At 42.5% G+C, this 16,640-nt stretch overlaps 1 protein-coding gene across 5 annotated transcripts in view; it reads left to right on the forward strand.

The window, feature by feature from the left end:
• LOC125288428 (insulin-like growth factor 2 mRNA-binding protein 2) overlaps positions 1–16,640 on the forward strand; it is a 46,782-nt gene that overhangs the window by 16,668 nt on the left and 13,474 nt on the right. For all 5 annotated transcript variants that reach the window (XM_048234792.1, XM_048234789.1, XM_048234791.1 and 2 more), the window contains 4 exons: positions 1,141–1,189; positions 9,275–9,326; positions 14,475–14,538; positions 16,025–16,318. In XM_048234792.1, the coding sequence (XP_048090749.1) occupies positions 1,141–1,189; positions 9,275–9,326; positions 14,475–14,538; positions 16,025–16,318 (459 nt within the window). The remainder of the gene's footprint in view (positions 1–1,140; positions 1,190–9,274; positions 9,327–14,474; positions 14,539–16,024; positions 16,319–16,640) is intronic.

Here is a 16,640-nt window from a genome sequence, read left to right on the forward strand (position 1 = left end):
GGCATCAAGCCCATGATCTTGGTGGTGTTCACACTTTTGGCTGTTGGCAGGAATGCTATAAACAAATGCAGTCTGTGGTGCATGCACACATACACAATTTTTTGACAACTTACCTCTGAAACGGATGTTTCTGCATGCTTGGTGTGCTAGGTCAAAGCCTCACCGCTCGGCAGCCATCTTGGCAATGCCTCCAGGCAGCTATTTTGGGCAAACAAGATCAGTCTGCTATACAGTATAAATGATCGAGAATAGACCCTTATTTATAGAGTCTATGAGACTCATTAAAGTGTTTGAGACCTTAGAAGTAAATGTTTGGAATTGTCATTCTGCAATCTGTCACAAATGGCACAAACAGTGTTTCAATAGTTGCAAACAAGATTTTATATTTCAGCTTATTTCAGTGAGCATGCGCTAGATTTATCTGCACGGTGGTCACTATAGTAACAGAGGAAATGAACGAGAGTGTTCTGTAGCACCAAATTGTGAGTGATGGCTTTTCTAACAATGTAATTTTTTCTTCAAAATAAATTTTCATATACGTGTATGTGTGGATAGATGAGAGTAATTATGTAATAACCTACCGTACAAATTGTTAATCTATACCTTATTCAGAGGTTCACTAGGCCTTTGTTGGTATTGTTGGGTAGGATATTCAGAGGTTTTCATGGGCAAGGCTCTGAAAAAAGAAGTAAGAACTCTCCTTGGTCTTTGCACATTTTACTTGCTACCTGCAAGGTTGGTTGAGTGGTTGGACGTGCATGTGTGTGTTGCCACATGCCTCTCTTTCTGGCCTCATGAGCTGCTGCTGCCTACAACATCATCGAATTAGATAACCCCTGTGTTTGTCTGCCCTGATGAAAAAAGCCAGTGTGCTCCTGTGGTCAATACCACGAGGTGATACCTGGCTAGGCTGCTGTTGTCCTGGGATTTGGGGATGTTGGGAGTTCCGGTAGTGGAGCTCTGTTAGGTTGAATTAAACTGTTCACCTGGCCAGGAAATAAGCCAATACTGCTCATAGTTAGTGTGTTTTTGAGGGTCCATGATGATGGGGGTTAACTAGTAAAGACACACATTTGACATTTTGTAAAAAAAAAATCTCTCTCTCTCTCTCTCTCTCCATATACCTGTCTGTGTTTGCAGGAGTCGTAAGATCCAGATACGAAACATTCCCCCTCAGCTACAGTGGGAGGTGAGTGCATATATGCATGCATTTGTGTGTGTGTGTGTGTGTGTGTGTGTGTGTGTGTGTGTGTGTGTAGGTGTGTGTGGGTGTATGGGTGTGGGTGTTTCTGCCCATCTGAGGTGAGAGGTGAGAGTTAGGTTATATGTTGCAATCACTGGCATTCATAGAGAGAGAAAAAGAAGAGAAGGTGAGAGAGAGAAAGGTAGAGAAAGAAAGAAAGAGAGAGAGAGAGAGAGAAAGGCAGAAAAGTCACAAGTCTGTGTTTCCTTAATCTTTTTGCAAGTACATTGTTATCACTCCACCCCAGGGTCACTGCTGACAACTAACCAAAACACAGTAATGCCAGCTCACATCCTCCAATGCTTACCCTCTAACCCTTCTCTTCTCTCTCCTCTCTCTTCTCTCTCTCTTCTCTTCTCTTCTCGCTGTCTCTTCTCTTCTCTCTCTCTTCTCTTCTCTTCTCGCTTTCTCTTCTCTTCTCTTCTCTCTCTCTTCTGTCTCTCTTCTCTCTCTGTCTCCCCATTCCTTCATACTGTGCCTTTTAATATCTCTATCTCTCTTTCCCACACTTTGGGCCAGATGTACTAACGCTTTTGCGCCCACTTCAGGCGTATTTGTTTCGCAATGTGCGTGTAAAATCATTGCGAGGTATGTACAAACAGGCTGCAATCATGTAAAAGCGCTGGAGCTGAAAATGGCAAATTGCGTTTTTCGTGTTATGCACAAGGGCGTAGGATTAGTCTCAGCTTCGGTGGGGACACATCCCCAACACAACAATACCAACATTATTGTTTCAATACCAATACTAAGTGAAGAATCTCGATTTCGATACTTTTACGATTTTTTAAAATTTGCTTTGGTTTGTGTGATTTGTGAGATCATTCACATCAGTGGCAATCATAGAATTTGATTGACCCTCCACACACACACATAGAAAGTGATGGTTGTCATCAGTGTTGGGCAAGTTACTTCAAAATCGTAATGTATTATGTATTACTCTTTACTGTCATTTCAAAGTAATTTGTTACATTATAATATTACTGTATCTGAATTGTAAGGCATTACACTACTATTGTATTACTTTTACCAAAATATCTAGAAATATGGATTTGGAATTCTAAATGCAGTTTATTATGCTCAATGCAGCTCATTGCACTTCTAATGGACGGCGATGTGGTATAACATAATGAATGAGCTAGGCTTAAGGCTAACAACAGTAGAATGCAATAGGCGCAGTGGTGGCTCATGATGCAATACAAGGAACAATCATAGCCAGAATTTTGTTAAAAGCAGACCGAAAAGCAGTTGAAGTCTGGTCAATTGTGATAGAAATGCTGTAACTTTAGGCTTAGATCTACTCATTAAAATCAACAGAGAGCCCACTACCTGTATATTGTATAACCCAAAACTTAGGGGCCGTTTATACAAGAACGATTGCGAAGGAAGACGACAAAATATTTTATCATAAGTGCCTTTCGTTTACATGGCGACCCCGCCATCGGGGCTTGAAGACGCAAAAATCTGAAGACTCCTTCCAGAGTGTAGAGTTTTGAAGACTAACCGGGTTATGCCTCCGCCTAAAACGGCTAAACCAAAGATCCTGATTACCTCTCTGGCTAAACTGTCAAATTAGAATGTCTGCGCCGTGGACGACGGGGGGTTCTATCACACCACCACCCAGCGGTCTGGAATGCATATCGAATATCACATACTCTTGCGTCTTCATATAAACAAAGATTTCCCCCTGAGAATGCTCGTCTAAACGCAAATAAAAAACGTATAAACGTAGCCTTAAAGACATGTCAAGATAGGCTACACAGTGCCACTGCTGGCCATTTTGGTGCCCTAACTGGTGAAATACAGTATTAACCTAAGTATGTCATCATATGGCCAACTATAAAGATGTAATCTGCCTGTTCTCAGGGATGGGTAGTATTTCTGAAACATGTAATATGTATTTCAAATACAAAATATTTTGTCATTTGTATTTTATTGGGTTGAAGGAAATGGCTCTGTATTTTGTATCAAAATACTTTATTGGTGTGTATTTTTGTATTTTAGAAATACTGCAAAATACTATGTGTGAAAAACACTAAAAAAGTAGATACTACACACAGGTGTAATCAATAATTGGTGATTAGGCAACAATGGTTTATGTTTATCGCAATCAGCTAATGTGAGAACAGCTGTGTTCAACGACACTCACAGCTTTTCAGTGACGGCTATTGCTGAAGCATCAGCTCTGGTCTGAAGTATAAGTAAGTATGTAAGTATAAGTATATTGTATATACTCTTTTGATCCCGTGAGGGAAATTTGGTCTCTAAATTTGGCATTTATCCCAATCCGTGAAACACACTCAGCACACAGTGAACACACAGTGAGGTGAAGCACATACTAATCCCGGCGCAGTGAGCTGCCTGCAACAACAGTGGCGCTTGGGGAGCAGTGAGGGGTTAGGTGCCTTGCTCAAGGGCACTTCAGCCATGCCTACTGGTCGGGGTTCAAACCGGTAACCCTCCGGTTACAAGTCCAAAGAGCTAACCAGTAGGCCACTGCTGCCCTGAAGCACTGGTGTGAAGTCGTACGCAAGTAAAGATGAGCAAGTTTCCCTGTGCAACTTCACAAAAGGACACGACAAAGGCAACAATGTCCTATTGTCGCATGCCAATCTTTAACAGAAAAAATGTCAGATATCTCAATGAACCACAATGACATCAATAGATGGTAAGGTGTTGAGTGTGTTTGAATTCCCTTCTTTGTAGCATCCTTATCTGCATTCCACAGTGGGGAGAAGTTCACCTTGTTTAATTAAATAACAATTATATTTCCTTATTAGCTGCATACTTGAGGTTGGAGATATTAAGGCACGTCAAGTTTCTCACATACTGGAACTTCAAGATACATAGCGTTATGATTTTCTTATTCAGTTCTGCACTGGACTTGAATTACGAAATTCGGCACAGATACACAATTTTGGCCTATTGATTACGTTGCACATTATGGCAAAGGGCCATGCCATTGCGTTATAATTTTTTTTCCAAAGTATTCTGTATATAGCAATAAAATAAAATATAAATACATGAATACATTTAGATTAAAAAAAAAAACAATAATTTCATGAAATACAGCTTGTTCAGGAGTCTCGGCTCGAGTCCGACGAAATCAAGTCTGAAGTCTTTTGAGTGGAGTCGCAAGTCAAGTCTGAAGTCATTGTTTTTTATGACCTCATTGTTTTAGGCTAATGAAAAATAGTTTTCGCAAGTGCAAGGATATGTGGATTCAATTCATCATGTTTGCGATGTCATTAGATCAAATAAATGTTCAAAAAACTCAAAAAGTCAAAGAAAAGCTTTATGAGATCATAGAAGAAATATCTGGTGTCTCGCAATGTTCATTTCTATGGAAATGCACCTAGTTTATCTTTTATTTCTTTGCATTGTGCAGGCTACATTCACAAATACACTGCAAGATTGGCAACCCAGTGACTTCTATTCTGTGCTATAGCCTATGCGACTGTCCGTGCGGCACATAGCCTATTCAACATGACTCCTAACATTGGTTGAAAGATTACAGAAGCTAGGTTTAGCTGTGACAATATCCTGGGTGATCCTAACAGCTAATGTTATTTTACACAGTAAAATCCGAATTTGAAAGCCTGGTCACCAGTTGCCAGTTTGTATGGCTAGTTTGCCTACTTAGACTCTGCATAATGAAAAAGCTTTGTATGTCCCCTTTCTTCTTCTTGGGTGGCATAGCTGATCTACAAACCACAAAAAGGGGCAAACATGTACATGCCGAAGGGCAAAGGGAATATCAAAATGTTTTACTGGGGGGGATTTTGTCATCTTAAAATTTTGATTAGGACTAGTCCTTAGCGTCCCACCCTAAATCTACGCCCATGGTCATGCATATGCGTTCATGGGAGGATCCAGGGGAAAGTGGGAGTTTAGCGTAAAGAGATGGGAGGGGAAGCGTAAAGAGAGCCTAGTTATGTATTCCGCGGTATGTACAAAGACTGCTCGTGAAAGCACACGTCTATTCTGTGCCTACATACTTCCGCCTTGTAAAAGCAAATGTCTTACTTTCACGTCATTTACTTAAACTTTCCTACTTGCTAGATTTGAAGAATCTTCCATAGCCTACGTGCACAAGTAGTTTGAGTAGAACTACTGATCTTCATTATCTCCCTGCTTGTTGACATCTTATCATGTATGGTATTATTTCATGATCGCTAAACGTTTTATTCTTTTTAATGTTGTCATCAGTTAACTTCATTCAACTGCGCTTGTATGTAGGCTATTCCGTTCAGTTGTGGACCTTCGTAAATTGCGGTAGGGGGCAGAGAAAGCCAGAGAAAGGTGCAGATTACACTATGAATTGAAAGTTTGTTAAAGGAGAATTCCGGTGTGATATTGACCTAAAGTGTATTGAAACATGATAACGAGTGTGAACGTATGTCTCATAGCCCATCTCGGCTTGTCCCCTGCACTCCAAAATCTGGCGCTAGTTAGCCGATGCTACCAACAGCTTTTTCAATAGTGGTGCTTCGGCATCGGGCTAGCCATGCAAATAAATCACTGTTTTACACCCATTTACGAGTTGCATTTATGCATGGATTCCAGTTGCTGCTACTGTAAGAAACTGGAATTTCCACTGAATTATTTTTGGAATCTGATCCCTTATCATACCTGTTCATTCTTACTCGTTGCTCGACTTATCGTGACTAAATTCAAGATGGCTGCAAACGCTAAACTTCATGAAGATACTGTCTGTAGAAATCGTCTTGTAAGTAAACTACCAGTGCTTTTTCAAAGTTCTCAATGTCTCGTTTTAAATGTCAGGGCCCTCGGAAGTCTACCAATGAAGTGTGGAGATACATTGAGCCTCGTAAATGGGTGTAAAGCAGTGATTTATTTGCATGGCTAGCCCGATGCCGAAGCACCACTATTGAAAAAGCTGTTGGTAGCATCGGCTAACTAGCACAAGATTTTGGAGTGCAGGGGACAAGCCGAGATGGGCTATGAGACATACGTTCACACTCGGTATCATGTTTCATTACACTTTAGGTCAATATCACACCGGAATTCTCCTTTGAATACAACGTACACTTGGGTATGACTGCGTTCGCTATCTGCGGTTTGTCCATGGCGCTGATAACGCTACGTTCGCTACTTACATCTGGCCCTGAATCTCCAATCACTCATCTTCTGTTCTCGTCTCAATCTTCTCACTCTTTGCAACATAGTTCTGTCAATATTGCTTTAATCCATATAGTACTGTTTTTGATTGTCCTTTTTTTCTGCGAACTTCAGACTGACAGACAAACCGAGGAGTAGAGATGCACCGATTGCAATTTTCTGGGCCGATTTCTGATTTTTCATAGAGTTTGACCTGCCGATACCGATTTTAGCCGATTACGATTTCATTTCTTCTAACCACTTAACAGCACAGACAAAGAGTTATTTTCCATCTTTTCTTTAAAAGAACATGTTAACATAGAAATGTAATGAACTTATCAATAATGGAATGGCTGTTAAAAAAAATGGAACAGGTGACAGTTTCTTCTTCAAGTCTTAACTTCAGCTGCATCAAACTATAATGCTTCACAGTGTGTGACATTCATTTCCCACACTACTAAATGCACTGTGTTATGGAACACCCATTTTTTTCTTCTCACATCCAATATCCAACTAAAAATACAAAAACAATTTTCATGATACATTTGAACATGCTGTCATATGCATGCATTGATGCATTTATGGGAGGGTGAGGTAAACGTGGGAGTATTACGCAACCACAGGGGAGGAGAAGTGCTAATAGCAATTGATTAGGTGCTCCGCCATATGTATGAAAACAGTGCGCGTCTGTTTTGTGGTGAAAAACGTTAATCCAAATTCTTGCATGAAATGCATAGAAACTTTCAGAGACTGAGCTGATTTAGTAGGCTATTCCGAGCACCAGTTTTCTTTACTGTAGGCTAATATGTCAAAAGCAACTTTAACTTTTGTTTGCCTTTCTAATAGACTATTGTATGTTCACATTCACAACATCCACTTCCCAATCTGGGTATTAACTCATTGAGTGCCAAATGCGTTGAGTGCCAAAAACGTAGGCTAATATTACGTTTTTAGCTTTTTTTTTTTAATTACGAAACTAGACACTCTAATACACCTTATATGTGATTTTGGGAACTCTGTGATGAATGGAAATGAAATATATGACGATCGTGAAACTCATGAAAACGCACAATCTGGACATTTTATCATAACTCGGTTGCCGCTTTGGTCGAATCAGTGACGCATGCACGTCATGTCAAAAACAGGCCATTTTCGTGGGTCTATCACTAGGTGGCAGTCTCGCCAGGTCTCGCTGATCACTTCCCGGAATGTTTACACAAGTAAGTAACAGGCACACATATTTCATGAAAGACGTTATATCTCCATTTCTAGAAAAAAAACCCAGCGATTTTGATGAAAACTAGCCACTGTTTAGCTTGGGATTTCTCAGGAACAGAGGCGTGTAGAGATACACGGTTTGCACCCACCGAGAGCTTAAAGTCTCACCTTTTAATCGAGCTATTCTACGTGTTCATAGCTATAACACAGAATATGCTGTGGCTGTACAAAAATCATGAACAATGGTCTAGATTGCTGGCACTCTAGGACAAAGCTCTCGAAAACAGTTTGGCATTCAATGAGTTAAGGCATAGCCCTAGTCTACGTGCAGTAAATAGAGTATTTCTTAAGTGGAGTAGAACTACTAGGCCTACTCTGTATGTCGCTACTCGTTGACATCTTATCTGCCTATGATCGCTAAACTTTAATTCTTTAATTAAACACCCAGTCATGGGCGATCACGTGAAAATCGGCCAATTCCGGTGTTAACTGGCTGGACTGTTCACTTTGCCTCTGGAGTTAACGTAACCGCCCCCTTCTCTTGCAGGTGTGTTCAGCTGATGATTTAGCCTCCGATACCTGGCCGCAGATTCGTCTGTTTAACTGAAGTTCAAATAGACATGTTTGTGATGCTGCACTTTGTTGTTTAATAAAGCTTTACAACACGATGTGTCGGCGTTGGAAGTGTCAGGTTATCTGTAGTAGGCTAGGCTACATGCGCTGGAGCATGAATATGCCACCAAATAAATAAAACTAAATAAACTCCACGTGGGTCTCGAATCACTACTAAATTAAACTGCTTGCATGATAACCTGACATTTACCTGCTTACGCCACAAACCAAGCTGACACAACCAAGATAAATTGGCCATACTTATTTACTAGGCCTACAAGTAAAATAGGTCACCTAGTATGTTATTGTGTTTGTAGCAGGTTAACACAGTGGATCATGGGAACTGGCTACTGTGTGCAGCATCACATCATGGTAACTGGCTACTGTGTGCAGCATCACAAAGTGCAGCATCACAAACATGTCTATTTGAACTTCAGTTAAACAGACGAATCTGCGGCCAGGTATCGGAGGCTAAATCATCAGCTGAACACATCTGCAAAAGAAGGGGGCGGTTACGTTAACTCCAGAGGCAAAGTGAACAGTCCAGCCAGTTAACATGAAAGCCAGTTACCGTATAACACTGGTCACCAGTCGATCAATCGGTGCATCTCTACCTAGGAGAGTTTGTTCAGACTTTTCATTGCCACAGACACTGTCAGGAGAAGTCTAGACAGGCTTTCAGAATACTGCAAAAGCCCAAGAAACATTTTTGAAGAGGACAGTATAAGAGTTTTAGTGTAGAGGTGTAAGGAGATGAGTGGGAGAACGAAAACAAAGCATTGTGGAGGATGTAGAAAAAGCCATGGAGCTATGGCAGGACCTCTAATCCAGGACCCCATGCATGGTCACCCTGACCTGTGATGTTGAATGGTGTCTGTGCAACTTTGCAAGAGCACTTTGTACACAAGAGGGATTGTGGATGAAGGATTGAGCTGTCGAAAGGATTTGGATGTTTTAGGCAAGAGGGATGTAGTGCGTGCGTGCGTGTGAGTGAGTGAGTGTGTGTGTGTGTGTGTGTGTGTGTGTGTGGTCAGGTGTGCTTGTGTGTGTGAAAGATACAGATGTCCTCTTTCTCATTTCCAGGTGTTGGATAGTCTTCTGACACAGTACGGCTCAGTGGAGAACGTTGAACAAGGTAACACATCTGAGCGATCGCTGGGTCACAGCACTGGCTTATGTAGTGCGTAAGGCATGCAGGAGTGAGAGTGTGTGTGTGTGTGTGTGTGTGTGTGTGTGGTCAGGTGTGCTTGTGTGTGAAAGATACAGATGTCCTCTTTCTCATTTCCAGGTGTTGGATAGTCTTCTGACACAGTACGGCTCAGTGGAGAACGTTGAACAAGGTAACACATCTGAGCGATCGCTGGGTCACAAAGCACTGGGCTTCTAATGAAATCAAACCCACTTCACAGTGGTCCTGATGTTGTGTGTTTGGGTGCAAGCGAGTAGAGGGCGCAGACATAATGGAGGGGTGGCTGGGTGGTCTGTGAAGGTATTGCTGACACAAAGATATCATCATGTGTGTGTGTGTGTGTCTGTGTGTGTGTGTGTGTGTGTGTGTGTGTGTGTGTGTGTGTGTGTGTCTATCTGTCTGTCTGTGTGTGTTTATGTTTGTGCGTATGTCCGTCTGTGTGTGTGTGTGTGTATACTGTATGACTCCTCTTTTACTCTTCCCAGCTTTACTCTGAGCAATAGATAATATTCTCAACTCAAGTGTTGGCTTCCTGGAATGGCCCGCATTTTCAAATAGAAAAGTATGCTTTGTTTCATCTGTTGAAACCTCTGTGAGCGTGAGTGTGTCTGTGTGTTTGAGTATACTTCTTATTTGCAATTGCCCACCACTGTGTGTGTGTGTGTGTGTGTGTGTGTGTGTGTGTGTGTGTGTGTGTGTGTGTGTGTGTGTGTGTGTGTGTGTGTCTGTCTCTCTCTCTCTCTCTCTCTCTGTGTCTGTGTGTGTGTGTGTGTGTGGGAATATTTCTTATTTAGAATTGCCCACCACCATGATATCTCTCTCTCTCCCTCCCTCACCCGATTCATTCTGGATGCTGGGAAGTGTGTCATGTTACACTTCTGTGAGTCAAATGTGTGTTGGTGTGTATGTGTGTGTGTGTGTGTGTGTGTGTGTGTGTGTGTGTGTGTGTGCATGCACTCACGCACATGTGCGATTCTGTGTGTGTTCGTGTTACTGTCTGGCCTTGACTCACAATAGGGGACTTATTCTACCCTCCTCTGAGTCTCCTTTTCTCTCTACCTCCTCCGTCTTATCCTCCACTTTTAGCCTTATCTCTCAGTTCCACCGGCAGCTGGTAATGGTCTACTGTGGTGACGCCACTGCTGGTTGTAACTACATCCATCCCATATTTTGGCAGGCTGACAACTCCAACCCACCTTGTCTGTGTGTGTTTGTGTGTGTGTGTGTATGATTGAGTGTGTGTGTGCATGTTTGTATGTATGTGTTTATTTGGGTGAGGCTATGTACGCACATGCTCTTGTGTGTTGACTGTCTGGTCCAGTCTGTGACTGTGTGTCGTATGAATAATCATGGGGTGAGTGTGTGGTTGGTTGGTTGGTGTATGGCACATTCGTGTGGAAGGGAGTGGGTATTTGTATACGTGTCGGACTCCCTCCACTGTTTATATATCTGACAACAGTGACACTGAGTGACCATACCCTGGAGTGTGCCTTATTCCCAGAGACTGACGATATCTGAATTGCTTTAAAACTGACTGAACTTAACTATTATGGTAGCTGGTCTCAGAAGTCAGAAGACTCACAGACTTGTAGGCTGCCCGTTTCCTCACTCATGTGATATGCATCACATTTGACCTTTCGTGTTATTCCTTGGTGGTTTCTAATGGATTTTTAATGCATTTCCTCTGAGAAAGTACTTTTTAAAAAAAAAATTTTTAAGTATATTTTTTGGGGCTTTATGCCTTTAATGATAGGACAGTGGAGAGTGACAGGAAGTGATGGGAGAGAGAGCAGGGGTGGGATCCGGAAAGGACCACGGGCGGGAATCGAACCTGGGTCGCTGGTGCACGGCGCAGGTGCCCCAGCCAGCTGCGCCACAGCTGGGGCCGAAAGTACTTTTTACTAACCTGACTCCGCCAGATGGATGCTTCGCATTTGCTCTGCATGTCCATCTGGGAACTTTCCGTTGGAGAACTTTTGGGAAGAGGCAAAAATACTGGTTAGCTGATTGGATAAAGCATCTGTCTATCACCACCTATGTTGGTTATCGACGGACCAAATCAACCAATCAGATGAACGAAGTGTTCTTCTAATGCCTTCGTTTAACATACAATTATGTTAGGTAACGTAACTAGCGTTAACGTTTTTAAACTTACCATTTGTATGTGATTTCCCCAGGAATACTTTCTAATTCGGATAAAACTTGTGCGATAGCTACAGTATGCTCATCTCATCTCTGGATGCCGTCATGTTGTTTGTTGCGTCACACCTAAACCCGCCTCAAAACCAACGCTGATTGGCCGTTCGTTTGGCGAACTGCTCCACATTTTCTCTATCGGAAAGATGCCAGATTGATCTGTGAGTGGAAAACTGAAGGCTGGCTAACTTTTTACTACCATGTTACAAATTATGTGTACAAATGTTTTTTGACAGAAGAGTAAAGTATTTTTTTTTTGTCAGTGATAATAATATTCGGTAACACTTTACTTGACAGTATCGACAAAAGAGTGACATGACACTGTTATGAACACATGACACTGTCATGACAGGTAAAACCTAACCCTAACCCTAACCCCAACCCAGACCCAGATCCTAATCCTAACCCTTTTCCTAACCTTAACCCTGACTCTAACCCCTACCCCTTTCCTAACCTTAACCCCAACCCTTTTCCTAACCTTAACCCCAACCCCAACCCTTTTCCTAACCCTAACCCCAACCCTCTTCCTAACCCCAACCCTGACCCACCCCATCTCCTGCCCCTTATTGGCACCTACTCACACGGCATACAACACCTTCACCACACACTGAAACAACACTATACTGATTTCCAAACAACACACCCCACCTTCCAACACCACACACTCATCTCCGCAAATAGACGCAATAAAAACCTCAAAGACCTCCTCATACCCCCTAAAGAAAACTTACACTTCACCCCTCACCTATTCATCACCAATATTCATAGTCACTGTTCTGCACCCACCAATCCACTAAACTTAGACACTCCCAATTTAGTATATGTTATCACCTGCACTCACTGTCACATGTTGTACATCGGGAAACTGACATACACTTCATAATGCCTCAAACAACATCTGCACAACATACATAAAAATACACTCAACACTTATCTCGCCACACATTTCCAGACGACAACATCACACATTTGAGGGTCTGTGGCCTTGAAGGGAACCCAGGCTGGACAATTTTACAGAGGAAAAGAGCAGAGAGATTGTGGATTTTAAAACTTCAAACACTACACCCACAAGGTCTGAATGAAAAATTAAATTAAAGTTTTAAACCACTCTGTGTCTTTTTTACAGCTCCTCTCTTTTATTTCCTTTTAATTTTTATTTTATTCTGTTTTATTTATTTTAGATGGGATTAGTGGGGCGGGGACAACTGGCCAGTGCATAATGGTCCAAACAACCACTCACCAAAACAAATTTTAATTCTAATTTCCTAACCCTAACTCTAACTCTAAACCTAACCCTAACTTGATATGACAAAAACTGAATGTCACTTAATAACAGAAGCGTTATGTCATAAACGTTTATGACTTGTTTATGACACGTTCATCACAGTGTCATGTCACTCTTATGTCGACACTGCCAAGTAAAGTGTAACCTAATATTCATTATGAGAGTGTTTTTGACCAATAACTGAATTCACCAATTCCTACACTTTCTGTGTGCATATAACTCTGTCTGTATGTCTCTCTCTCTCTCTTTCTCTCTCTTCCTCTCTACCACCCCCTTCATCCGAGATAGCGTGTGTTTGCATGCATCAGTGTGTGACAGCATGGTAAGACACTTGACTTGAGGAAGTAGTGCATTTTGGACTATGGTTTTCAGTTCCTGTGGAGCCATATGCTGGACTTTGATCCTGAAGGGAGCTGGTTGCCCTCAAGGAAGGGGGTGTGTGTGTGTGTGTGTGTCTGTGTGTGTGTCTGTGTGTGTGTGTGTGTGTGTGTGTGTGTGTTTTTGTGTGCTTGTGTGTGTTTGTGGTTTATGTGTGTGCCTGTGTTTGTAGCTTTGATCTTGTATTTCCTGTGTGAGTGGAATTGCCCCAGACCATCAACCAGTTGATACTGTGATAAATTAAAGCTCTGGTGGCGTACACACTGGAGGAAAACAGTCGAGTGGTTTTCTAAAGAGATGGGCTTGTAGAGCAATCACACTTAAGGACTTCAGTCATCCATAGAGAAGCGTTTTAAAAGTCTAACAATTGGAATGGAATCGGATTACCTCATAGTAGTAGTTATAGACCCTTTCAACAAGGTAAACAAAAACAATGCTTGAACATTCTATTTGGGCCCCAATCTACTTCCTCTACATTAAGATAACATATGGAATGTTCAAAAGGAAGTCTTGTGGGGCCAACTATGATGCTGATAATGGAACTGTCTTGAAAGGGTCCATAAGAATAGTATTGTATGGTTCAAGTAGCTCATAAGTATAAGTATAAGTATATATACTCTTTTGATCCTGTGAGGGAAATTTGGTGTCTGCATTTATCCCAATCCGTGAATTAGTGAAACGCACACTAATCCCGGAGCAGTGAGCTGCCTGCAACAACAGCGGCGCTTGGGGAGCAGTGAGGGGTTAGGTGCCTTGCTCAAGGGCACTTCAGCTGTGCCTACTGGTTGGGGTTCGAACCGGCAACCCTCCGGTTACAAGTCCGAAGCGCTAACCAGTAGGCCACGGCTGCCCATTGAGATGCAGGAGATGTCCTTTGAGGAGAAGTAGTTAATGTTGTATTCTGAATAAGCAGACCTTCAGAAATCTGCCTGCAGAACATTATGTAAATGAACATCGACAGGGTCTTAGAGGGGAGTTTTCTAGGAATGGAATCACTTGTGGAGATATATAAAGTTCTAGAATGTTCTGAGAGTGATTGAGTACTTCTCTGTATTGTGTGTCATTATGTCTGTGCTCTGATGAATCACTGTTAAAAACTTTGTGTGAGTTGTTGTTTTGTCTGCTCTTCATGACCTCTTTATTTCTCTCTTCCTCTCTCTTGTTCTCTCTTATCCATCTGCCTCTCCCTCCATCCTTCTCTCTCTCTCTTTCTCTCTCCATCTCTGATGTTTTAGTGAACACAGATACAGACACAGCCGTGGTGAATGTCACTTACGCAACTAAGGAGGAGGCTAAAGAGTGAGTACTCTGTCATCCCTTCTTCCTGTTGTTCCTCCATTGAATCACTCTACATCTCTATCTCTTAACATCCTCTCTCTAAATGCTACAGTGCTACATTCTGGGGGCATGAACATGAACTGAAGATGCCTGGCAACTGTAGCTGTTGGCTGCAGCAACTCAAACTAGTAAAACTGAACGACCCCGATAAACCCACAGTCGGTGACCTCAAGTATCAGAGATCTATGTGAAAAATCACCAGAATGATCTTTTAATGCCATGTTTTGCTGCGACAGAGTCATTGGCATTCTTGGTTTCAAACTACTGCCACCTTTTTATTGTTTTGGAAGCCAGATGGCACAAAGTATGGCCCAGGCAAATGAAACATTTCATGGATTATGCCTAATTTTATGGACCTTAGTGAGAACCACATGCAATTTCACAGTAGGTGGCCTGAACAGATCTGTTCCAAAAGCTAGCAATTAACTAAAGGAAAGACCAGGATCGAATCAGGCCTTTGGGCATTTTGTTAGTCCAGTTATTGTTTTATTTCTCTAACATTAAAGGGTCATGTTTTTCACTGTGGGAACACAGTATGTGTTTTCCTCTTTAAAACTACTCAGCGATATGAAAGCGTGAAGGCAGTTGCAGATGAATTTATGACCAACCCAGCCCATGGCAGCTGCCCTCTCTTGCTCTTGCCCTGCGCTGATGCTCGTGACTGGTTTAAAGGGTAAAGGCACGAAATTTCTCTTTCATAAAGCCTCCCACAGTTTACTTCATCACATTTGTTTTCAAAAATGTTACTTGAATGCTATCATACAGTGCTTTTGTCGATGATCGCATGCACCGCCTTTGTCGACATTTGCTTGCAGCGCTTTTGTTGACAATCACATGCAGGTTGTCATGGTGAATTATTCCTTGTGCAGTTGTTATCTTATCTTGAAATAATGGGGTAACACAAGGGGCGTAACTGTTAGGCAATTCTTTTGTAGAAGACCCGGGATGGACTGGATAGAAATTGTGCCCAGCTTTAATAGTGTTGGCATTGGCACACCAAGTAAGTTTTGGCTTTCCCTGCACAGTGTGTTTTGGAATGGCTTACTTGGCTGATGCTTCTATCCAAAGAGACTTACGTATGTCAATTATTACAAGGGCCATTCTCTCCAGAGCTACTCAGGGTTGAGTGCCTTGCTCAAGGGCACAATTAGTGGTAGCTGGGATATGAACGCACAACTGTTCTGGCTACTGCATGATAGCCCAGCTCCTTAGCCACTATGCTACTGCTGCCCTATGCGTTGATTGGTCACCACATCAATTCACGTGGCTGCGGAGGTGAAAGTGGTGGATGTCCGACTATTTAAAGAGCTCAGACTTAAAGGATGGTGATTTGGAGGTGGCTTGAGCTCCTCACGTAACACAGAAGGGCTCTCTCTCTCTCTCTCTCTGTCTCTCTCTGTGTGTGTGTGTGTGTGTGTGTGTGTGTGCGCACCTGTGCCACATGTAGAGCCCTGGAAAAGCTGACGGGTCACACCGTGGAGGATCACTCGCTGGGCGTGTCATACATTCTGGACGCGGACGCCGTGTCTCTGCCACAGGCCCTCAAGCTGCAGAGGGGCAGCCGGGGCAGGACGGGGGACCACCTGGACTACAGTGGCGCGGCGGGGGGCCCTGGGGGGCAACAACGGCAGCGACAGCCTGAGCTCCCGCTCCGCATTCTGGTGCCCACGCAGTTCGTGGGGGCCATCATCGGCAAGGAGGGCCTCACCATCAAGAACCTTACCAAAGAGACGCAGTCCAAGTAAGGGTTGTTTGTGGTTGTTTGTGGTTTATCTGAAAGTGATACAGGAAACGTGTTACCTCTGTCACAATATCATCTCTCTGGTTGTCTTAATATCTCTCTGGAATCAAAACATTGACATGAAAGACCAAATCACAGTGTTTAATAATTAGATTTCAACTTTACAATTTTTAATGCTTGAGTCAATTTAATTGACATAGTGCTTATTTTACAATGTCATGATGGGACCCGTGTCATGTTGTGGATTGTGGATTTCTCATACTGGGCTAGGGACACAGTGATTGGAGCAGGGCATGCTACCATGGCGACTAAGATTCATGGC

The sequence above is a fragment of the Alosa alosa genome, chromosome 23 (genome assembly GCF_017589495.1).
Source record: "Alosa alosa isolate M-15738 ecotype Scorff River chromosome 23, AALO_Geno_1.1, whole genome shotgun sequence".
Classification (NCBI taxonomy): Eukaryota; Metazoa; Chordata; class Actinopteri; order Clupeiformes; family Clupeidae; genus Alosa; species Alosa alosa.